This window comes from Aulonocara stuartgranti, assembly GCF_965226115.1.
Source record: "Aulonocara stuartgranti genome assembly, chromosome: 7".
NCBI lineage: Eukaryota > Metazoa > Chordata > Actinopteri > Cichliformes > Cichlidae > Aulonocara > Aulonocara stuartgranti.
Genome location: NC_138945.1, coordinates 26,472,840 through 26,497,318, shown reverse-complemented (window position 1 = coordinate 26,497,318; position 24,479 = coordinate 26,472,840). Strand labels below are relative to the sequence as shown.

Sequence of the window (24,479 nt, the reverse complement as noted above, 5' to 3'; positions counted from 1 at the left end):
AACTCTGTCATTCAATAAGGCCCCTTTTGTTTTAGTTATTTTTCTCTTTGACCCAAGAATTGATGTGTGAGAATCACAGGCTGGTACAAGGTTGAAATACCACAGAGATCACTCCCTCAGCTACATTAGTTTCTTAATCTTTTAGACGCCTGTTGAAGGCCAAATGGTTTGTTTCAGATTTCACTAATGTAAGAACTCTTCGTTTTGTGCCTTGAAAATATGTCGCTGAGATAATCACAATTGTAGCTGAACTAATAAACTACACAAAGGATGCTTCTTCACCCAAGGGCAGGAAGACGCTGCCTTATCTTGGTCTGTACTGGTTTAAACTGATAATCTGCTGTCTCATGAATTTTACCCTCTATATAAACTGTTGTACTTGTGAATAAAGTTGAGTCACTTTGGGAAGACAATCTAAAGCAGTCTCTGTTTTCTTGTTCTCCCAAGCTGCTCCCGAGCTGCTCGTACTAACACGCTGAATGGCATGCTTGAATATTACTTGAGAATATATTTGACTGTGTTACAGACTAAGGGACATTCTCTGCTGATAGGTGAAGGTACATTCTCTGCTGATAGACGTCCACGCCTCGGAGGAAGCCGATCCACGGAGTAGGCCCTGGAAACAGTTTCCTTCATTTCCTGTCTGATTTATATGAAGCACATTATCTAGAATGACTGACAGCTCTATAGTTCACACAGACTTAGTAATTAGTTTGGTTGTATAATCTTTATGAGTGACATTTAGGGTTTTTTCCTCTGGCATGATAATCCTTTAAAAGCTCATGCTATTATATGAATGCACACTTTCATGATTCTACAACCAAACCGTCACAACAAACCCAAACAAAAAAATAAATAAAGATAAATCAGGACAAAAGCAGGTACCAGTTATGACAACACTGTCAACTTGTTTATAAAAAAATGTATCATCCATGTGTAACAACAAACAATCGCAGGAGCCACTTTTACACGGGTTCAAACGGGAAGACTTTTTTAGCGGTCAAACATTTTGTTTTTGTGGAAAGGAGCATGATAAAAAGGAGCAGACCAACAAAAAACATAATAAGACATCAACAGGCTTCCTGAGATCATGTTACAAATATACATTTTCTGTGAGTGTTTATAGAAATCTGTGGTTTTAAAAGGCCACAAAACAAAGTTTTGTTTTATTTAATCAGATTTTCGTGTATAGAAAACTGAAACACCACTGACTCAACGCCTTTTCCCGTTACTCTGAATAAATAAGACAGATACATGCAAGTCCTGTTCACAGAGCACTGAGTTTGTAAAGACCAAGGCTGATGCATTGTCGGCCAGCTCACAGTGTTATAAAGCAATTGACACAGAAAGTCTGATAAACTTTAGGACAAACAAACTCTGAGAACTGCCTCACACTAGTGCCACATGGTTACATGGCAAGAAGCAGCGAGATTAATTATTAATATGCCTGAAATAATTTCTAGATTCATGGATTCAGAAAATGAAAATCTTCTTTGTACAGACCAATTGCTGTCAATTTGAACACAAGGCTTTCAGATGTTGGACAGTTTGGGGCCTCTACTGTAATATTTCCAACTTCATAACCTGCCAGATGTTTTCAGTAGGTGACTGGACTGCAGACAGGCCAGTTGTGATGACCCTCACCCTAATGTCCTTTCATCGGCTCCACTTGGCAGTTCCTTTCTGCAGCTCTTGGAGAGGACGAGTGGTTTGCTCCCAATTAGCAACATTAGCAACAGCTGAGCTCTAATTTAAATCCCTTAGAGCTCAGCTGCCGGGTGGGTCTCTTCCCTCATGAATCATTTGGGATTTTGGTTGTGTGTTGCTTAATTTTCTTTCACTGAACAACACTACATTCCCTGCTCACTCACAGTGCTGACTACACATGTCTTGGTTAATTCAAGTTCCTAAAGGATGTTGCTTTAAAATAAACAGTTTTTTAAAGGGACATTTGTGTGAATCTCACTCTTGGTCATGGCATTGTGACCCAGGTTGTGACACGGTTTAGCATTTCAGCTGTTTCACCATGCAACCAGCTAATGTGTGCCTCTGCTGAGAGCATACATAGTTTCTTTTAGGCAGAATTGTCTTATTAAAAAAACCCATTGCTGAAAATGCATCATCCGAATGGCAACACAAGTTAATGCAACATCTGCATAAATATAGTTAAATAACAAAGGTATATTCACAGATGTGAAAGTTACCCCTGCCATAAGTACCTAATGGACCTAATAAAGACGTATAATAAAAATTTAATTCTTACTTCTGTATTAAAGCTATGATAAAGAATATATTTCTTATATTGTATGTTTTTCTTCTTCTGGTAATTCATCCAGAAAGAGCTGCAAAAATTTTGCATTAATAGCTAGAAGCAGTGGCACAAATTAATCTGGCAACCCATGTCAGTAATTATTTAAGTAGTGAACAACTTTACTCCAGATTACATGAATGAGACTCATATTAGCCATTTACATCCTCAGAGCCGCACAGGATGCACAGTGAGGCCTTCTAGGAAAGAAATCACAATTTCACGCCAGAAATCGCTCTAAACAATAATTAACAATCAAAGACTCTTAATCAAAGAGTACTAATAAGTCTGTTTACTCTGACAAACTTGTTTGTTTACAGTCTGCCTGATGAGATGTTTTTACTTCAGTATAGTGTATTTTTACTGTATTGCCAAAAGTATTCTCTCATCTCACCCTTGAGTGACATCCCATTCTTAATCTGTTGGGTTTAATATGATGTCGGCTCACCAGACTGTCGTTTTGTGCTACCACCTCTCAGCTTCAACTCTTGTGGGAAGGCTCTCCACGGAATTTAGGGGTTTATTTATTTATTTTTTTGACCATTTTTCCAGGAGCACATCTGTGAGTTCAGACACTGATGTTGGGTGAGAAGGCCTGGGTCATAATCTCCGTTCTAATTCAGTTCTGTGCAGGCCAGTCAAATTCTTCCACATCAAACTTGCTCGTCCATTTCTTTATGGACCTTGCTGTGTGCAATCCTGTTTTAATAGGAAGGGACAATTCCAAACCTTTCCCACAAAATTGGGAGCATGAAGTTATTCAAAATGTCTCTTTATGCTGAAGCTCTAATAGTTCCTTTCCCTGGAATTAAGCTTGATCCCAACTCCTGAAAAACAATCCCACACCATAATCTCCTGGCAACCGCCAAACCCAGACTCATCCGTCACATTGCCAGATGGAGATGTGTGATTTATCATTCCAGAGAACAAGTCTCCGCTGCTCCAGAGTCCAATGGCAGTGTGCTTCACGACACTGCGTGCTGATGCTTTGCATTGGATTTCATAATTTAAGGCTTGGATGTAGCTACTCGGCCATGAAAACCAATTCCATGACTGCTGTTCTTAATCTGTAGGCCAGATTGGAGGTCTGAAATAAATGACATGGTGGGCCGAGTAAACACTTTTGGCAGTATAGTGTAGCTGATTTATGGAGCTCAACCTGCTTGTAGATGTTCATCCTTTGTTGTGTCCACTGAAGTGCAGAGCAGTTACATTACTTCTTTAGTGTAGAGAGAATCACAGAGAATGTGCGAGTAGATGACTGTAAAGACGAGGAGACAAGCAGATCTGTGGATTAAGCAGTCTCGTGGTGTTTCAAAAACAAGCACTGCAAGTTTTCTCTGAGTACAGACGATGGTTGGACAGCATTTGAAAGATTTCATCTCAGCAAAATATTGCCGTAAATTAAATCCATTATATTTCATGCTCAAGTTTATCCTTCTGTTATTGTGCTATGGGAAAACATTTCAAGGCCATTCTCTAATAATTTTTTTTCTATTTTTCATGCCTTGGTCTCTGATATAGTTTGTTTTTTCTGCAGAATTGTTTAGCCACAGAGGCTGTGAGCAGTCATGTTGGAAACTTCTGCTTGCTTTTCTTTGGATTTTGTGATGACATCTGTCATCTGCAGACAAGGCAACAAAAGAAATGCATTAGATATAATAAGCAACTGTTTAAATATTTGAAATCACCAAAGATTGCACACATAAGGAGTATAAAAGTTTATGTTTTACTGTTACCGTGTTGGTCACTCCAATCATCCAGTAATTTATCAAGGGAGATAATAGTGAATGAAATGCTTCATGAAATTGTCAAGGTTGTGTAGTATTTTTCAAGCCTGGGGTTTAACGTTTAACGTTATTTAGCTGCCCTCTGCTGGACAGATTTTATTGTGGTGATTAATTTGTAAAGAAAACATCCATCCAGTGCATTTAGGTATATGCCAGTATGGACCAAAATCTCAGAAATGTTTTCAGCAATATGTTGAATCTCCACCATGAAGAATTCACACAACTCCCAAAAGGGACCCAATGTGGGACCAGCAAGGTGTACCCAAGGAAGTGGCTGGTGAGTGGGGGGAAAGAGTTTATGAGGAAGGTCTAATAATGATAATAATAAACTGGGATTGCAGACTTTTGTCACACAGAAGCATAAAGCGCTGCTGGGACTTAGCAGATCTGATGGAAACTAGGAGATGGTGTTATTGGCGTTAAACAATCCTATCAGAGTTAAGCCTGCTGCCTAACCGACTATTTCTAACTAACACTGTCCAGACTGCCCTGCCAAACATTCCTCTTACTAATATCCACGATCCCCCGAATCTCTGAGCAAGAAAGACCCAACAACAAAATATTAGAGTCCCTAAAACTCCCTGGTTCTATCTGAGTAAATACATTACTTTCCAGCTTATTGTAGAACACCAACACAATCACTCACCAGCTATAGAAAGCATTTCTGTCTCTGTCATTCTTGAAATTAAAGACGTATTATTATGTTGACAGATGTCTTTCCTCTTTCTCTTGCAGCATTTGATCTAACTTGTATTGTAACTTTACAAAAAAAGAAGGGCACACAGGGTCAGTTGATCTTTGTGGTTGTGAGGCCTAACCTGCTGACACAAGCAGTCCAGACAAGAACACTCCTAATTTGATCCATGACCCTAGAGTACCCTCAGCTGAGTTAGTATAACAGGACTAAGATCGCAAAACATTAGTAAGCTCATTACTGCTCGAGTGTATTGCGTGGTTTTGGCTGCATTTTCGTGGGCTCAGAGAGGATTACCCACTTACTTTACATGGCTGTGTTTTCAAAGCTGGAGCACTGACAAACATTCCCTATGTTTCTGTGGTTCGGTGTGCTACTTAACATCTTATCTTAGTCCGTTTAGGTTGAATTTTCTTCTTTATGGGCCAGATTTTTGAGCAGCATAAAGAAGGATGTTTTTCAGACATATTTTGTTTAGAAAAAACATTTATTTTAGCTTTCACATTCACACGAGACTCTGGAAGACTGATGTTTTCCTTTAACAGACAGTAGATGGATTTGAGAAACAGTGGAAGATCTCAGATATTCCTCTACTTTCATGTGTTCCTCATGCACATTCACTCTCACATTCTCCCACTTCTTGGTGTCAAACCACCTAGACTGCAGCTAGCTGGCACACTCTTCTGCTCCTCACTCTTTCTCTTAATCCCTTTCGATTCAGCAGGCTCCAGACTGCAGGACAGGTTGGAACTCTCCAGCCATGCAGATATCGTCCTGCTTTTGGCGGACGACACGCTGGATGGCGGGAGGAAGGCCACGGGGGTTCCTGGAAAAGACAAGGGCGTAGCCGTCCTCACAGCTGCCGTCTTCTTTCAGGGTACGGCAGGCGTAGGTGATGGCGTAGTTGTCGTAGTCTGTGTCAATCACCCAGTAGTTGTCGCCTGAGTTATAGAAAGGAGGAGTGTGAGGAGGAATGAGGGGATAAAAGAAATATACGGGAGGGTTCAAGTGTGCAGAACCAACCTCCACTGGACAGGTAGCTGGCCAGTCCTTGGTAGTTCATGAACATCTTGCCGGGTGTGGAAGGGTCAGGTACAGAGTACTGTGCAGCCATGTCAGCACACACAACCCAGAAGCTGCGAAACAGTGATACAAACACAAATATGTCTAATACTATATTTTACACTTTCTCTAAACAAAGCCTAGCTCATTGCATGCTTATCTAAGCTTACATTCCTGTATAAAAACCCTCTCTCTAAACTGTGTTTCTTCCTAATCCTTCCTAATCCTGAGAAAGCCAAGCCTGCAGCTAATGCTGTCCAGAATGTTCTTCTAAAAAGTGTATGTGTTTATGTCTTAAAGCTTTACTGGAACTCAAGCACCACGTGTAAGCTTTTCTTAACCGCTGACCTGATAAACTGAAGGTTCAAGTTACCTTCACCTCATCAGGTCTTACAGATAATGAGCAGATAATGAGATAATGAGTGTAATACAGCAATATGGATGCATACATCAACTGTGAGGGCAAAAAATCTGCACCCGACCTTTTAACTTACCCAAACAGAGTGACGCGTCCCTTGGAGGAGGCGGTCATGGAGCCATCGTCATCGATGGTGTACTCTGCTGAGATGTTGTCCTGCAGGAACAGGCCTTCAGGGTCCTTCTTCTGCAGTGCATACCACTTCCCTGCATACTTCAGTGAAAATGAAACGAGAAAAGCAAAGTCAGAAATTATCCTTTTGTTGTTCATCATTGTTGCTGTCTGTGTATTTTAAATTCACTCACCCTCTTGGGGTCAAAGTCCTCTTTCACAGAGAAGCTATCAACAACGCAGGAGGCAGACAGACAGCGTTCCACGCAGGACACCAAGACCAACAGCAGGGCAAGCTTAGAGGATCCCATTCTGTAATGAACTTATATATCAGTATTTTCAGAGTAATCAAAGATTCAGTACAAGAGAGCCCGCAGTATTCATTGTAATAGGCTGTTAAATACAAATTTGAATGAATAAGTTCCACCGATGAAAGAAAAACATTTCTGGAAAGTTCACGACAACGCCTGGAGTCTGTATACTAAAATCGGAGATACAGTCAGTCAGATCTCATTTTACACTCGAGCACTATGTTCCAGTCTATCATTAATGATATCATGTAAGACTATAGGAAAATGACTAATTCACAGCTATATATGTCCAGCTCACCACTCTCAATAATTAAACCTAACGGGAGCTGAAGGAACATAAATCACACAATTTCTGATCATCACGACTGACAGAATTAAAAGAAATTCCCGAAAAGTAGCTGAAAGGATATTTTTTTCAAATAAATATTTCAATGTCATACCTGTTTTGGGTTAAATTAGCAATAGGAGTTAAAAATAAGTTTTCTGTGTGCAGTTATCCACCAGGCTGGGTCTTGTGTCAGAAGCTGCCTTTATATACATGCACCACAGACAAGCTTATGGCTGATTTTCATTGCCTGGGACTAAATAAGGTGCTTAAATCTAGAGCTAATCCTGTTCGTCTGAAATCCTTAACGTAATCTGGCTTTTACCTTCAAACCTGCCCAAGACTTACTATAAAAACAATTAGACCATTATGTAAGTGACTGGAAGAGCTGTAAAACAAGACACATGCTGCCAACAGATGGCAAGTGAAATGTGTCTGACTGCGTGCAAAATACAAGCAGTGGTTGATTTTTAAACTTAGAGATTTGATAATAGTAATGAAAATGCATGTCTGAAATCCAAACAATGAGGTCAATTGTTTGGATTGTTTTGTCCATTTTATTAAAACCAGGAATCTTTATTGGGAGTTTAATTAAAGGACAAAACGCCAGGCTACACAATGAAGACAGAGGGAGACTAAAATCACTGTGTGACACCACATTGAAAAATTGAAAATTCCAAAATTTACTGGATTTTGATAAACCCAAAAAGGTATTTTATGAGGAAGCAGGTTAGTCTTTTCTTTTTAGTAGATAAAATAATGGCAAAAACAAAAGAGTTTGGGGTCAAAAAAGGGTCAAGAGGTCAAAAGTCAATTTCAGCAATGGAAAAGTGCTGTGTTAGCATAGTACAAATTCACCTGAGAAACTTCCGTGTCTGTTTAGGATGAGAAAACAAACAGGAAAGAATGAGTACATGCTCCCTTTTCCGACATGCATTTCTTGAAAAACAGCCATGCAGTAAGGAAATAAGCTCTATCTTAGATCCCACATGCAACATTTGTGTGTGAAGTGAGAGAAAAAGAACAACTTGGAGCTCAAACCACCAAAAAACCTATGTTTTTATCAGCTGCATAATAAAAACGTGGTCAGAAAACACTGATTTGAGATGTGAGCTGTATTCTGTTTTGCTTTGATACTTTGGCAAGTCTGGAAAGTGTTGTAAACAACTGAGATGCACTTCATTGATAAGCACAATTTAATGGACACTAGCTCAGGCCACCAGGCAGGAGAGGGTGAATAAAAGTAGACAATCTAGTTATGTCATCTTGTTTTGGCTGAACAATCAAGGTGTAATGCTCTTTAAAAAAGTCCAAAAATACTGATAGATGAGTAAAATAAGAAAATGTGCCCCACCTGTTAAAAAATATATATATTTTAAAGAATTTTGGTAATTTCAGAGAATTGGCCTCACAAGAGTACAAACTAAGCCCACAAGAACATACCGGACATCGCATTGTTATTCATAAACTTACACACAGACCCCTGTTTGTGATTTCTACTTTCCTGGATTGACCTTGGTCACCTGAGATTACTGCTGGCATTTTACATCATGTAATAATATCCACAGGTGTCTGTTTTAAAATTTACCTTAGTGTCTGTTTGTTTATATTCGACTTACTACTGTTACAAATCCTGTTTAATCCGATATCCGGTGAAAAATTAAGCAATCGGTGTAAACTAGTGCAGCTCCGAAAGTAAACAGCGTCTTCAGTGAGGACACACACAGACAAGTCAGTCAAGACAGCAGCTCTATTTTCTCCACTGACTGGAGGAATACAGTTTAATCCTGCTTGTAAGAACAGAAATAGATCCCTGATAAAAATACGTACTCTACACCATCGTTAAATTCCTATGTGAAGAAATACAGTTAGTTCCCTTATAATACTGTTGTATTTTCATTTAACCTTGAAAAAATCTAAGCGTGGTATATGTGTATGTAAAGGTTATGAAACTGGCCACAGTAATTACTAACAGTTAAAAAAAAAACTGGTGTCATTGTTTGACCTTCAACTACTTTAAATCTCAAGAATGATCTTCAGGTAATTTTTTTTTACACTTCTGGCGTTTTGATCTGTGAGCCTTTCTTTAGAGTGTGTAGGTCTTAGGCTTTAAGAGCTCTAACTAAAAATATGTTTTCTATCCTTAATGCAAGATGTTCTTTGTATAAATCTGAGGTTCCTTGTTTGAACAAAATGTTTTGATGTGACCGTAAATGGAAACAACATGGTGGCAATCTGGTATCGGTCATTTTGCTAATTTGCTACGATATGTATCAAAGGCGAAAGCCCCAAAATGTAAAAAAAAAAAGTAATTTTTTTTTAAAGTACTGGCAGCTTTGTAAAAATACTTTCAGTAGCCTGCAAAAAAATACAAATAAAAAATAAAAATGCAAAAAAGTGGAATAAACCCAAATCACCAAGCCTCAAACAATGGATGGATGCTGTCAATGATATCTACAGTATGTAGTGGAAAGTTCACTTTTAGCCCAAGAGGAGAAATCTTTACGAGAAAATACACTTCTTTTTTTCAGTGAACTCATTATGAACAATCCAGATTCATAATTCATTGAGGCAGAGTTGTATTGACTGATGTGCCCCAATATGTATGCTTAATAAAGACTAATAAAAAAAAAGGAAACCCCCCAAAATAAAGAACAAAGTGAAAAGTATGGGGAAGTCTGTTAATCCTTTTCGGCAGCACATACTTTGTAACATATGCTTAGATAACCACTGCATGTGCCCACACAGAAGGAAAAATAGGAGACTTGCAGATCATGGATCACTCAACATCTTTCTAGCCTGCGTCTGTTGCCATCGTGTGGTGCATGGCAGGATTGCAATATAAGAAAGCTAATATGTGAGTAAATCTTTCAGTTTATTTTCATTTTTTCATGTACTAAACTAAAAGTCTACATCTTTGGTTTCATCTCTGTTATTGTAGAGTCTTTAGGTCACAATATAAAGCACATTGAGATGACTCTTGTTGTGATTTGGTGCTACATAAATACTATTGAATTGAACTGAATTGAATAGCTCGACAAATACTGAAATAGTAGTAACATTAATGACCATATGGCTTTTCATCCAGACCCATAATTAGGTAACATTTTCTATTACTTGGTTCATGATCAACACATGCAAAACAAATGACACTGACATCGGCTTTATATGTGCTTTGTTTTGCTAACAGTGCTAATGAAAAAATGTTCACATGCTAACAGAAGGTGAAAACAGTAGACATTACTATTCATTAGCATGTTGAACAATGTCATTGATTCAGTTCAATTTGTCTCTATTCAAATTAACAATTAGATTTATTTCAAGGAACTTTACATTATAAGCTGTTTTACTTGCTATGATTAGTGCTGTAGCATGCTGATTGCAGCTGTTAGCTTTAAGTGTTTGCTCAAGTACCGTATTAGAGACCACTGATTAGGCACAAGGAAACAAGTTTATCTGACCTAAAAAAGTTAAGAATAAACTTTGGGCTTTTACAAGAGGTCAGCTAAAAAGAACTAAATTCAGGATTTATCTGAAGTAAATTGGGACATACCTAAAAATAACACTGCTAGCTAATGTCTAAAAAATACTTGACCAAAACTAAACAAAGAATCATGGGAAACGACAAACAAGAACAACAAAAAAACAGTTAGTGTAACAGTTACTTTTAACTTAACATTAATCAAATCCAAACCAACCACATACAGAACATCAAAACCAATGAATTAAATCAAGGTATTTTGACAAAACAATTCCATTCCACCCCTGTGATGTGGCAACACTTGGTATATTCCAATTACCACTTCCTGTATTTATAGGAGCTCCATCCACTTCATTCAGAATATACCACCAGAAGCATTAACAGAGCCAGAAAACAAAATTATATATGTGTAATTTAGCCAGACTAAAAACTAAGATGATTCAAATGCGTGTTCAAGTGTTTTTAGGTGACTTATACGATACTATTATACACTATAGTTGTGTGGCTGATAATGTGGCCGTCTCAGTACTTCACAGAGCTGCTAACATGGTGATGGTGGGACGCTTTAGTTTGCTGGTCACTGTGTAAAATTTAAGCATTCATTCATATTAGGTAAACTAAAGCACTAAGAAGAGGAAATATGCTGGTGCACAAGTGAGCATGCATAGTGAGGCTCAGGTGAGTGCGTACATGATTCCTGTGTAGATGATACATGGAGTAACACAACCGGTGCACATCATACACATCCTTATCAAACTAAATCAATAAACACCTCCTGACCCTATCATGAATGTGCACAGATACGCACTCACACAGACACACACAGTACCAGTAATCTATTGTAGTGGAAGGAGATTATGTATTTGACCTTTTGTTTAAGATGTTTATGAAACCTTATTATAGACAGGACCTCAGTGCACTGAATCAAAGGATTAATTTTCCCACAGAAGCACACAGCGTCTCATTTTCCACTGTCTATATGTGCATTACAGGTTTAAAGACTACATGAGGAGAAAGCCAGAGTTTGGGTGCTGACCTCATCAGGCAGCGTTTTAACTAAACAGAGCTTATAAAGAGGAGGTCGAGATTAATGAGGAACTAAAGAGCTTTCACAGGTAGACCTAGGAGAGAGAGACAGAGAGAGGGAGAGAGGCAGAACTGGCATACTGTAACTGAAAAATATAACATATACAGTAGACATGAAAAGCAAAGGGTGTGTATGTAATACAAATATATATCTTATAATTTTGTAGATTTTATAATCATTTAGATTTAATAATGCAACAAATTTTTCATTCACAGCAGTGCAGAAATATGGAGACAAATAATATTTTATTTACTGATTTTATGTTTCATTAAAGTTTTCAGTAATCAGTCAGCTAATTAATTTGTTTTTTTCATATTTGTTTTTCTTACTAGTCATTTTTACTGTGGATCCATTGCTATATCAGCATTTACAAGTAAATTTACACATTTACAAATTGTGTTTATCAGTGGTGCACATCAATTTTGTATTAGCTAAATATTCCTAGTAAAATTGAGTAAAATTGTATTATTGTTATTATTTATATTTTGGACTAGCACAAAAGAGATAGAAAATATATTTATACTAATGATTATTAGTGGAGAATTTAAAAAATGTTAATAAAATAATAAAATTGCTATTTTTAACATCTGTATTGACCCAGAAATTTAAAAACAGGACCATCATTTCTATTTATTGGTTTCAGAGCCTTTAAACCTATATCTGTATATCTATAATGCTTATATATTTAAACAAATGTTTAAATGTTTAAAACACCTCAATAAAAAAAACAGTCTGAGACCAACGAAGAAGACTCGCTGTTTTTTCATTGGTTTTTAAGCTTTTTATTATATTCTCCCCTCAGAATTTTAAAGAAAAGTTATAGTTATTGTGTATTAAGTTATTGTGCCACGATGCTTAAATGCGTACATCAACAAAATCAGTAATTAACAGCAAAAAATGAGCCAAGTTGAATTTGTAGTGCAATGCCAGCAGAAAACCTAAAAAATAATTATTCCTTTAGGGACCTGACAGTATATATTTTACTTTTGTTTTGGACAAAAGCACAATGGTGTCTGGATCCTTTGGCCTACATATCCCTTACTACATGATCAGCTGATGAGTTTAGTGTAGGCAGATCCCCACTAACCTTCAGCACTATCTGCTGATGACAGAGGGATTGTTGGATTCAGCCCGCTGCCTTCTCCTCAGGGATCTCCCTTTCTCAGTCTGCTTATCCCACTAACAAGAGGGGATTATTTTTTTTATTTTTTTATACCTGCATTTGAATGTGTCCACTTCTGTTTCCCACCTTTGTGTGTAGTATCTGGGTAAGATTTCTTTCTTTCTTGGGGGGTAAAGTTTAGAAAGTTGTCACTATGCAAGTGTTTCCTTTCTTATTTTGTCTTCGATTTCTAGGTGGGGAAGTTGGAGGAGCAGTGTTGGACGTAGTGGGAGCTCGATCACTGAGCTGAAGAGGGAGAAGACAGGGACACTTGGAAGAGGACAAGGAAGAAGCAATCATGGGTGTACAAAAGGAAGACGTGGAAAAGTTCCTGAACGGGAATCCTGATTTTGCTAAGAAGTACTTTGCCAAGAAGATGAACACCTCCACCATATCGAAAGTTTCAGGACTCCCAGAGAAACAGATCGACTTCAGCCAGTTTCAAGAGCTCAGTCAGGTAAGTTACAGTTTTATTTTTTGTTTATTATTAATATTATTTTTGATCTTTAGTGATTTTTCTGTCCTTTTCAAGATCGAGGAAAGCAAAATCATGTATGACCTGATCAAAGACATGCAAGAGAACATCAACATGGAAAAGGTGGTTTTCAAGATCCTGAGAAGAGTCAGCGCACTCTTGCACGCCGACCGCTGCAGCTTGTTCATGTACCGCCAGCGCAATGGCGTGGGAGAGCTCGCCACACGACTCTTCAACGTGAGCAAAGACTCCGAGTTTGACGATTGCATTGTGCCACCAGACTCTGAGATCGTGTATCCGCTGGACATGGGAATAGTTGGCAATGTGGCTCTGACCAAGAAGTCAGTTAATGTGAAAAACGTCAAGGAGGTAAGGAGGAGGGAGGGCTAATTAATTAGAGGGAAAGCTTAGATGATGAAGGTGTGATTCATATTAGATCACCACCAGGTGACACACAGTGGCTAGAATTAAGAATTAAATCAGTTATAAATATATCACAATAACAGTTTTGATTTATATTCTCATTTATTCTCTCCAATGGAAGGTAAAGGTGGTGGCAAGTTACCCATGATCTGTTCAGTTCTGTTGGATAATCTCATTGGTTGCACATGAAAGAGGCAAGAATGTCAAGATTTGTTACAGTCTCTTTAAAATCAGCCTCTTTAAAATCAAACAGCAGGAGCTGCCGCTGCTCTTTTCCTCACAGAGTAACAACAAAGTAACATTTTTGCACGTTTGCTTTCGTAAATATTCACATATATTAGATATCATACCCTAAAGCCTCATGGTTATAGGGCGAGTAAAAGAAAAGCTAGTCACACACTACACTTGACCACCTGAAGGTGTAAATCCCCTTGTCAGACATAATCCATTTATTTTCAGATCCCATGAGGCTCTGCTCTAGCTGTGGATTAGACACCTCTGGCATTTAGTCAGCAGGAATCTAAAACAGATCATTTCACTTTGATAGCTTACTTTTATATCCCTGTATAAACCTTATATTGTTATTTACACTGTTATATTTTAAAGGAACAGTAGCGTGCATCATACGTTTTGTAGTTTCATAATTAAATTGAGTTGACAAACTAATAAAAATGTGGGATTTGTGGGCCATATCATGCGTTCTTACCTACACACTTACCTCTTATTATAGACTCTATTTATTCTCTAATAAATCTACTCTTGGCTCCTGCAGAACTCTGCTGTATAAAAGTTGTTCATTGTCTCTATGTCACCGTGTTAAGTTGGAGTATTTACTATAAGTGTACACACATTAACTGTAGTACATTGTAAAAGTCTTCTGTCTTCAAAACAATAATCTTAAATGAATTTTTCTAGCGATGTATTCGGCTTTCAGTAAGGCCTTATGAAAGCCTTTGCGGTGTTATATTAATAATGTTTTCTGGATGAGCAATTACATGTCTATGTGCTCTGAAGGCATCTTTCCTGCATTTTAGAACCAGCACTTCAGCTCATTTGTTGACGAGCTCACAGACTACGAGACCAGGAATATTCTGGCTACACCCATCCTCAACGGCAAAGACATGGTGGCAGTGGTCATGGCTGTGAACAAGACCACAGGACCACATTTCACTGCTGAAGATGAAGATGTGAGTCCAAACCACAAAAGCACACGTGCTTGAACCACTCACAGTTGAAACTAATGTGCACAATTCTGTAAACAATGTTTTTCTGCTTTAAGGTAAAGACAATCAGCTTTAGACAGTCAGTCAGCCTTAAGATTGTAATTAAAGACAATTAGTTTCTTATTACAACTGATAAGTATTGCATGAAATATGGGCAAGGTCAGTATGTTCTCTGTTTAAAAAAAGGCACAATAATAAATATAATAATAATAATAATGTGATGTTGCTGATTATATTTATAGTACATTATCTTCATCACCCCTCGACCTTCATTTACAGCATTTTTTTGTACCACAAATTTAATTCTGCCACTTATTTTTTATGTTATTTTGACCCCGTTTCCTCCATCCTCACAGCTTTTTTTGAAGTATATGAGAGTTGCCACTTTGAACTTGAAGATCTACTACCTGAGTTACCTCCACAGCTGTGAGACGCGTAAAGGACAGGTACAGCAATTTTAATGTGCTGTCTTTGATGTAGATACAGAAATATTACTGCAGTGTTACACTTGCACCATGTATTAACCTAATTTTCACCCTTCTTTAATGTATATTTTGCATGTTTTGTAGCTGCTGCTATGGTCAGCCAACAAGGTATTCGAAGAGCTGACAGACATCGAGCGACAGTTTCACAAAGCCTTGTACACAGTCCGAGCCTACCTCAACTGTGACCGCTACTCTGTTGGTTTACTAGACATGACGAAGGAAAAGGTGTGGCTTCTTTCTGTATCTTTGTGTGTGTTAAGCCGTATTTTTGTACCACCGTGAAGTTACTGACTCGTTCTCTGCTTCCAGGAGTTCTTTGACATCTGGCCAGTTTTGATGGGAGAGCAGGCACCTTACTCTGGCCCTGTAACCCCTGATGGCAGGGTATGTTCTTTTATTTTATTTATCTAACATTATTACCAGCACTGCCTTTGCTAGTAAATGTCTACACACTGCTTCCTCTTTCTTCCTGTTTTATTTTGATTTTAGGAGGTAATCTTCTACAAAGTGATTGATTATATTTTACACGGAAAGGAAGACATCAAAGTAATACCGTAAGTGGTTAGATGAAAAAATAAAAGAGATTAATAAAGTTTTAGTGAGAGATAACATCTGTTGATTTACTGCCTGTGTGTCTTATAGCAATCCTCCCGCAGATCACTGGGCTTTGAGTAGTGGCCTTCCCACTTATGTTGCTGAGAGCGGCTTTGTAAGTTTCTTTTTAATTACTTGCAGAAAGCTGTCAAACCAGTTTAACCTAATAAATATTTCCAAACTGATCAGGTTGTTCTCTTCCCTCTCGTAGATTTGTAACATTATGAATGCAGGCGCTGATGAGACGTTCAATTTTCAGGTAAGATATTGTAGACGTCACTGTGTAGAGAGGACGCTACTTTATTAAAAATAAACAGACAAAAAACAAGCAAAAAACAGTGCAGAGTACTTTCAGAGCAGTGGCAGTCACAGTGGTATCCGGGAACGCCCAGGGGTCTGTGACCCATAGCCAAGGTTTGTCGTAACTTTAAAACGTTAATATCTAAAACTTCAGTCGGGGTTTATCAAACCTGTGCTGCTTCTTCCTGGTTTATTATCCAGGTGACTAGTGGGCAAGAGGGATATCTGAATCAGTTATCATCTTTAAGTTATTCCAGGAACAAACTGGTTAAACAGAGAAAATATGCAGACAATCATACTAAGCTTGAATTTTTTTGAAAACACCAAAATGCATCATTAAACCAGACAGAATGATTTACTGGAAAATTAACATGATTAAAATGAAACCTGTTTCTTCATTATTATTAAGACCCCCTGAAGTATTTGGGCTACAATGTTTTAGATTGTAGTTACAGTTCTAAGCTTAAACAGGCCACGCAAGATGTTCTGCTTGTAAAAAAAGCTAAAGAACCTTTTGCATGTAGACATATGTTATGAGGTCTGCTTGTTTCTTGTGTGTTGCAGAAAGAGCCATTGGACAGCAGTGGCTGGACAATAAAAAATGTTCTCTCGCTGCCAATCGTCAACAAAAAGGAAGAGATAGTTGGCGTAGCCACGTTTTACAACAGAAAAGATGGAAAGCCTTTTGATGATCAGGATGAGCAGCTCATGGAGGTAACAGTAATCTTCACAAAATCATTTAGTGCAAATAAAGACAAATACAGTCCCACCAATGTAATCTGGGAAGATAAAGTGTCTATATCTGTTTTATGTTTATGTGTGGAGTCCACTGCCGACACTGTTTGTGGTGAAGGCTGTACGTGTAACATAGATGGCCATCTTCTGATGATTTTCCTGTTTCTCAGGCTTTGACTCAGTTCCTGGGATGGTCAGCGTTGAACACAGACACCTACGACAAGATGAATAAGCTTGAGAACCGCAAAGACATCGCTCAGGACATGGTGCTCTACCACGTCAAATGTCGAGATGATGAGATTCAGAACATCCTGGTTTGTCCTGTTTAAATGTGTTTTCTCTCCCAGCTGTTAACTGACTGTAAACATTAGAGTATTTAGATGAATGACAATAGAAAAGGTTTCCAGCCTCATTTGAACTCCCACCTCACCAAAAGACATTGCAAACCATCCAAAAAGAACCAAAAAAAGCTTTTCTTTTTTGACAAGATTCACTAATTTTTCTCTTTGTAGGAGACCAAACTAACACTTGCCATCTTTGTACTTGGCGTTGTTGCCTCAGTTTAAACCTATAACATCAATGGTTTTTGTAATTTCTCCCAGTACACCAGAGAGCTCTATGACTGTGAACCCAGAGACTGTGAAGAGGACGAGCTCCTAGCTATCCTGGTATGTCCAACATGCGTATTCTGATGTCCAGCACATGAATTTGTCCCTCAATTTGGCATATGTTACCAGAAAAGTTTGACATTTTCCATATATGTCTCTTTTTCATTCATTTCCCTCACAGAAAAAAGACCTTCCTCCACTAATTAAGAAGTTTGAGATCTATGAGTTCCGCTTTTCAGATTTTAATTGCACAGAGATGGAGTTGGTGAAGTGCGGGATCCAGATGTACTATGAAGTCGGTGTGGTCAAGAAGTTCCAGATTCCACAAGAGGTAATGCAGATAAACACAAGTGTGCATCTTTATCTTCAGTTTGTGAACAGCCTTTTGGAGCTGTGTCGTTTTTAAATAGATTTAATGATTTGCTGCTCTCCTCTCAGGTGCTGGTTCGATTCATGTATTCAGTCAGCAAAGGGTACAGAAGGATCACCTACCACAACTGGCGTCACGGCTTTAATGTTGGACAGACGATGTTTACGCTACTGACGGTATTTCTTTAATTTTATTAACCTCCATTTACCTCAGCTTAAATGTATATCTTTATACACAGCAGGGCAATATCTTGTGTGTCTCTGTGTGCTCAGACAGGAATGCTGAAGCGATACTACACTGACTTGGAGGTAATGGCGATGATAACCGCAGGATTCCTTCACGATATTGATCACAGAGGGACAAATAACTTATACCAGGTCAAGTAAGTGCTTATGGGAACTTTTTGATTTCTCACAACAAAATAAAGAAAACTGCTTAAGGTTTGCAGCATTATATAGCATTTAGCAATATATTGTACAGTACCTTGTGCAATATAATTACAATACCTTGTAATCCGAGTAAAGAGATTCTCCTCTTTCTGAAACAGTTTGAATTTTGTCTCTAACACAAACAATTAGTTATAGTCATTTAAAGAGTGCTTGTAAAGTGGGCCTGCTGGCAGGTCGATGATAAAAAGAAAAGTTAAGGAAGGAATTTTTGACGTAGTCACTATATTAGGTTTATTTTGAAAGGGGGAAATGATGAGGTAAATTCTCATTTACTTTCCAGCAACGTGTTCTATAAAGTAATTAGCAACATGCCCTAAAAAGGAAAAAAACTACTGGCCGTTTAGCTTCGATGCTACTCTGCTGCATGTGCTGCAGATGTCACTGAAATGGCTGCAAATGGTGAAATCTAAGGCACAAATCAAGTAATTACACGATTTCTGAATTATGCCAAGCAATCAGCTTGTAAACAGAAACAGTGAGTCGTCATTGTTCTGTTCATTTGATGAACCATAGCTACACATATACACACACAGGATATAGTGATCCACAGTCATTACTACAGTGATTATGCATTCGCTTGTAGTTCAGAATGAGCATTAGATCATCTTAAAAGTTCACCTGCACATTTTAACCTTTCAGGAGATCTTTTGAAAACAAAAGGGGAAAAATGTGGTAATAAACTGAATGATGTTTTAAAAAGCCTGTAAATTCTTTTAAAATCTTTCATATATAGTAACTATTATGATAACCGACTTCAGTCCCATTTGAAATCTTGCTGGTATCTGAGGATTTTTATTTTCATTCAACAGATCTGGTAATCCTCTGGCCAAGTTACACGGCTCTTCCATTTTGGAACGGCACCATCTAGAGTTTGGAAAGTTCCTCTTGGCTGACGAGGTGAGTAACAAGACGCTAACGAGAGATTAGCTTAGGTTACTTGTATTCTTTATTCGGTCACTAATGACATTTCTTTGCTCCTCTCCTATGCAGACACTGAATATCTATCAGAACCTTAACAGGCGACAGGTTGACCACGTGATCCATCTCATGGACATCGCCATCATCGCCACTGACCTGGCTCTTTATTTCAAGTCAGTATTACTTTTCATTTGCCTGCCCTTGCTCCCTGACGATAAATGTCTTATTTTTCTAATGTTTTTACTGTCAAACTACATTAAAAATAGACAAACAGTAAGTAAATGATTCTTCTCCTTGCACCTTTCTAGGAAGAGAACCATGTTCCAAAAGATTGTGGACCTCTCACATACGTATGAGGATGAAAAGAAATGGGTCGACTTCATGTCACTAGAAACAACCAGAAAAGAGATTGTCATGTGAGTGCAGCTAACATGCACAGTGTTACTTGCTCCTGCACATTTCTCTGAGGCTGCAAACTGTTTTCTGTTTCAGGGCCATGATGATGACCGCATGTGACCTGTCCGCAATCACAAAGCCTTGGGAAGTTCAGAGCAAGGTGAGAAGCACAGAAATTATTGGTGTTGATAGTAAGCTGAGTCACAAATGAGTAAATAATGATTTTTGCATTATTTAAGAGCATAACCACGTTTGTATGTCTTCCAGGTCGCCTTGTCTGTGGCAGCAGAGTTTTGGGAACAGGGTGACTTGGAGAGGACTGTACTGGAGCAGCAACCCATTGTGAGTTTATTTACTGCTGGAGTGTATTTGTGCTCATAAAAATAGACTTATTTGTTTCACATTTAAATGTATAATTATTCATTTGTTGTTGTTTTTTTCATGATACTGCCAGCTAGATACAATGTCCAGCACTATATTTCCTAGCTTATTACAGATGTGTAAAGGGCAGAATAAAGTTGTAGTGTCTCTTCAGCAGCCCACACACGTCACTTTAGGGATCGCACTCATTATGTAGCTGAGCAGAAACCCACCTGAGGAAAGGTGAACTACTCGTACAGAGGCAAAGGACGTCATAAGACAAGTTTCAAGTAAAAAAATAAAGCTTTTTCAGACAAAGTGAAGTGACTGGGGGCGATCGTGGCTCAAGAGTTGGCAGTTCGTCTTCTAATCGGAAGGTTGCCAGCTCGAGCCCCGGCTCCGACAGTCTCCATCGTTGTGTCCTTGGGCAAGACACTTCACCCGTTGCCTACTGGTGGTGGTCAGAGGGCCCGGTGGCGCCTGTGTCCGGCAGCCTCGCCTCTGTCAGTGCGCCCCAGGGTGGCTGTGGCTACAATGTAGCTTTCCATCACCAGTGTGTGAATGTGTGTGACTGGGTGGTTGACTGAATGTGTAAAGCGCTTTGGGGTCTTTAGGGACTAAGTAAAGCGCTATACAAATACAGGCCGTTTTTACTATTTTAAAGTAAAAATGTAACCATGTGTGGAAGTGTGTGTGATTAGCTACAGACTTGCACTGATTTCATTAATTATATGACAGTTCTGACTGCGCTAAATGTTTGTCCCTCCCACCAGCCCATGATGGACAGGAACAAGTCAGCTGAGCTTCCAAAGCTTCAGTGTGGTTTCATTGACTTTGTCTGCACGTTTGTCTACAAGGTAATAATGATTATTACATTCTTGCTCACCGAATATGTGCACTGCATGGCTCCTGTCACTGTTTCTGTGCAAAAACTAGGTTAGTCTGAACACATTTAAACCACTGGGTCAATTCTTCTTCTTATTGTTATTTTTTTTTATTATGTATTTGTGTTTTCAATGGAGCATCACCATCTCCTGTACAGCTCCCCTCTTCTGTGCTGCTCCATGCTAATTTTTCATTTCTTCTTTGCATCTTATCTTTAAGGAGTTTTCTCGCTTCCACCCACAAATCCAGCCCATGCTGGATGGCATCTTAAACAACAGGAAGGAGTGGAATGCCAAAAAGGAAGAGTACGAGGCTAAGCTCAAAGCCATCGAAGAAGAAAAAGCTGCTAAAGAGGCAGCGGCAGCCAGCAAAGGTAGGGTGTGTCTTTACAATAATCAGAACCCTACAAGGAACTGTTAAAAAGGTTGTTGACTCAGAGAGGCAGAGCACTGAACCCAAACAGGTGGAACAATGTAAAGTGCAAAAATAAAAGAAATGCAATGATTTGAAAGTTATTAAGTAATCTGAAGGTAGCACAGAGACAACCTTTCACAGTGCTAAAAAAACAAACAACAACAACAAAAAACCCCACTTTTAAATCGATACCAATTAGCCCAGTTTGGTGTCTGGACTGTTTAATACATGCAGAATTCAATGGATAGCTGAATATGCTGTGCCCAAACCTTCAAATATCATTCAGCATTAATGGGGCCTTCATAGAAGGGCAAGTTACTCACATCATGTGCACTAATCCATCTCTACACCGTTGAGCTGCATGCTGATAGTAAGCCAGGTTGAATCCTCCGTCTTTAGTGTGGAGGATTCAACATTAAAAAAAAAAACAAAAAAACAAGAAATAATGTCAGTTTTCTACTTTTTTTCCACCTCAGTTCATCTTGAATGGGTTCAGGCCCAGAGGAGGTGATAGTGCTTTTAATTTGCTTCACATCTGAAACACCAAACCTCTCTGAGGTCTCTTTTTCTACCTAACTATGTCATTGACTTGTCATGAAACTTTCCACCAGGTTTTCAGCCTTTCTTTGGTCTAACACCAATATTTTTGAACAGTGTTGTGTCTATTTTTAGTTAAATATCTCGTTTGGATTGTAGAATGGGTTCATATATTAAAATTAGCCACAACACAAGTGATCATTTGGTTTCTAGTGCTTTAATTGTATACTTACCCTTTTGTTGAATATTTAATTGTTTAACAGCGGCTGCAAACAACCCCAGTGGTGGGTCTGGCTCCAAGACCTGCTCTGTGTGCTAATCAGCCAAAGAACTGCTGACATTCCTGGGGTCTACGAAGACACTCATGACAGACTGAGTCTCACCCCAGCAGAAACAAACAAAAGAAAAAGTCAGGGAGACGGATATATGAATGCACAGCCCTGTAGTAACTCTTCAGAAAAGGGGGTCCAGTCGGAAAAGGAAAAACCTGAACACGGCGAGATCTCCACCAAGAAGAGCAAAGCTTTATTTTTAAGAGGCCAGGTGAGCCAAAAATTAATTCGGATCAAGGAAAGACTGACCACATTTTGAAAAAAGGAAAAAAATCCTGCGATTACATTTGAGGCAAAATTGCTGCTTCCTGTCTTAAAATAATTGTACTTTTATGAATCAAGACTGAAGATGATTTTTGCATCTCGTGTTCCTCTGATCTTAAAAAAGTTTGCTTATCTTTAAAGGATTTGTGTTAGTGACAATGTGTGAATGTGTGTGTGCTTGTTGTGTGTTTCTCATATGTACAACTTTTTTATTTTTTCCCCAATTCTTCCAAGTATTTATTTACATGGCAAACATCTCAGGAGGACACAGCCTACATCTGTGTAGTAAACAATAATCCTGTACAGAAAGGGAGTGCAGTGCTTTTTTTTAAATGCTCGGGCCTCTTTAGATTATTTAAAATGTTTGGGCTTTTAATTTTCCATATATTTACTATTATAGTACTTTAGTTTTCACAGAACATAGAGTTATTGTTTAATCATATTCAAAAGTAATCCACTGTTGACTACTTCCAGTCACTATTTACAAATGAGAGTCTGTTTACTTTGTCTGCAGAGAGCCAAAGGTAAATGTTCGGTCGTGCTACAGGAACAGCTTTTAAAAAGAGTTTTACAGTGAACACTTATGAGTTCACAGTCAGCAAAAGTCTGTAGATGCTTATTCATGATGCCTTTATATTGTAAATATACAGTATGTGGTCTATGAGTGTGAGACGGTAGCCTCGGATATGTATTTTCCAAATATAGAATTATAAATGTCTTATTAAATAAGAGCGGGAAATCAGGTGGTCACACATAAAACTGATTTATTTGGTTGATTTTGTCTGAGATTTAATTAATTTTGCTCTGTTCATATCTGCTACAACATGAGCACAATCAAATACTGGGATCAGAAAGTTTACTCAAACTGCTTTAGAGGGAGTTGTACTACATCAATCCCTGATTGAAAGCTTCTCCCTGCACTGGACTCCTCCCAAATAGGACGAGGAGTCAGTCAGAGCTCACCTGCTCAGCATCAGGAAGAGTAACCATAATGACAAACAACCATGTGGCTTATGTGAAAGGATACAAAAGGAAAAGCAAGAACAAGCAAACGCCACACGACTGGTCAGGTTTCGAGACCCAAACCCAGGACTGTTGTGCTGCGAGGCAGCAGCACTAATCACTGAGCCATCAGGCTATTCTTATAACAATCCCTGAGTGCAGGCCTCGAAGGCAACAAGGACACAGAGCTGTTTGAGACAGCATGAAGAAGCAACTGAGCTTTGTGTATAGACTTGTACATACCATCGCCCTTCCTGTAAATATAAAGATGCAAATATTTTTCTAGTTTGATGCTAGAGGGCCTTACCTTATTATTTATAAAGCACTAGAAAAAGAGTCATAAAGCTGAATAACAAATGCATTGTGCTAGCTTCAATTTACAAATATTTAAAGTGTTCCAGATATGGCACTGCTATGATAAAAATGCCTGTGTGATAACATTAGGTCCCAAATCAATTTAAATGTGCTTTGGATGTACCGTGGATGTTTTTTTAATAGACTTAAATTACTTTTTGGTCAGCATTTCAAAGCTTGCCTCCTCATGTGCTCCAAATGTACAATGATGACCCCAATAAAAGCAAGTGTATTTTTAACCGAGTGGATTTATTTCCTGTGATGGTGAAACTTACCAAGAGCCAACATTATTGTTGGAATCTGGTCATTTATTCATCTTCCCCTCATCCTGAATGCAGGGGTCAGTTAAGGCGCGTCCTGGCCTTAACTGACCCCCAGCCATTATGATTATAATGCAAGAACATGTTCTATATAATGCTATAATGCAATATGGAGTTCATTATGAAGGTTACAATATTACACAACCCACAAGAGTATTGAGGGATCGCTTCTGTCCACACTGCACTTTCTACTACTGGTCCCTGACCCCAATCCTAGGATTGCTGCTAAACTAGGCCAGGATTACAACCACGCTCCTCCTCCAGACTCAATTCCCACTGAAGGACA

General features: G+C 38.5%; 2 protein-coding genes across 2 annotated transcripts; one reads left to right on the top strand and one right to left on the bottom strand.

Annotated features, from left to right (window-relative positions):
* Window positions 1–5,260: 5,260 nt before the first annotated feature.
* Window positions 5,261–7,244, bottom strand: rbp4l (retinol binding protein 4, like). The gene is made up of 5 exons (XM_082542585.1): window positions 7,135–7,244; window positions 6,578–6,695; window positions 6,349–6,485; window positions 5,816–5,928; window positions 5,261–5,733 (listed from the first exon to the last, which is right to left on the bottom strand). The coding sequence occupies exons 2-5, from the start codon at window positions 6,692–6,694 to the stop codon at window positions 5,510–5,512; spliced, it is 591 nt and encodes a 196-aa protein (XP_082398711.1). The 5' UTR covers window position 6,695; window positions 7,135–7,244; the 3' UTR covers window positions 5,261–5,509.
* Window positions 7,245–12,677: 5,433 nt separating this feature from the next.
* pde6b (phosphodiesterase 6B, cGMP-specific, rod, beta) lies at window positions 12,678–24,112 on the top strand. The gene is made up of 24 exons (XM_082542282.1): window positions 12,678–12,855; window positions 12,944–13,206; window positions 13,282–13,593; window positions 14,682–14,834; window positions 15,227–15,316; window positions 15,440–15,580; window positions 15,665–15,739; window positions 15,845–15,909; window positions 15,998–16,064; window positions 16,161–16,208; window positions 16,814–16,963; window positions 17,155–17,298; window positions 17,587–17,652; window positions 17,774–17,923; window positions 18,031–18,138; window positions 18,235–18,344; window positions 19,221–19,308; window positions 19,402–19,502; window positions 19,638–19,745; window positions 19,822–19,885; window positions 19,993–20,067; window positions 20,859–20,942; window positions 21,190–21,343; window positions 22,185–24,112. Exons 2-24 carry the CDS (start codon window positions 13,048–13,050, stop codon window positions 22,238–22,240), a joined length of 2,568 nt encoding a protein of 855 aa, XP_082398408.1. The 5' UTR covers window positions 12,678–12,855; window positions 12,944–13,047; the 3' UTR covers window positions 22,241–24,112.
* Window positions 24,113–24,479: the final 367 nt, after the last annotated feature.

Excerpts from the sequence above, each read along its gene's own strand:
- rbp4l (XM_082542585.1), bottom strand. The coding sequence starts at position 6,694 with ATGGGATCCTCTAAGCTTGCCCTGCTGTTGGTCTTGGTGTCCTGCGTG. Across the intron at positions 6,486-6,577 it reads AGGACTTTGACCCCAAGAGG|TATGCAGGGAAGTGGTATGC; the intron begins GTGAGTGAATTT and ends TTTTCACTGAAG. Across the intron at positions 5,734-5,815 it reads CAGCTACCTGTCCAGTGGAG|GCGACAACTACTGGGTGATT; the intron begins GTTGGTTCTGCA and ends TCTATAACTCAG.
- pde6b (XM_082542282.1), top strand. The coding sequence starts at position 13,048 with ATGGGTGTACAAAAGGAAGACGTGGAAAAGTTCCTGAACGGGAATCCT. Across the intron at positions 16,065-16,160 it reads ATGTTGCTGAGAGCGGCTTT|ATTTGTAACATTATGAATGC; the intron begins GTAAGTTTCTTT and ends TCCCTCTCGTAG. Across the intron at positions 19,886-19,992 it reads CTTGGGAAGTTCAGAGCAAG|GTCGCCTTGTCTGTGGCAGC; the intron begins GTGAGAAGCACA and ends TATGTCTTCCAG.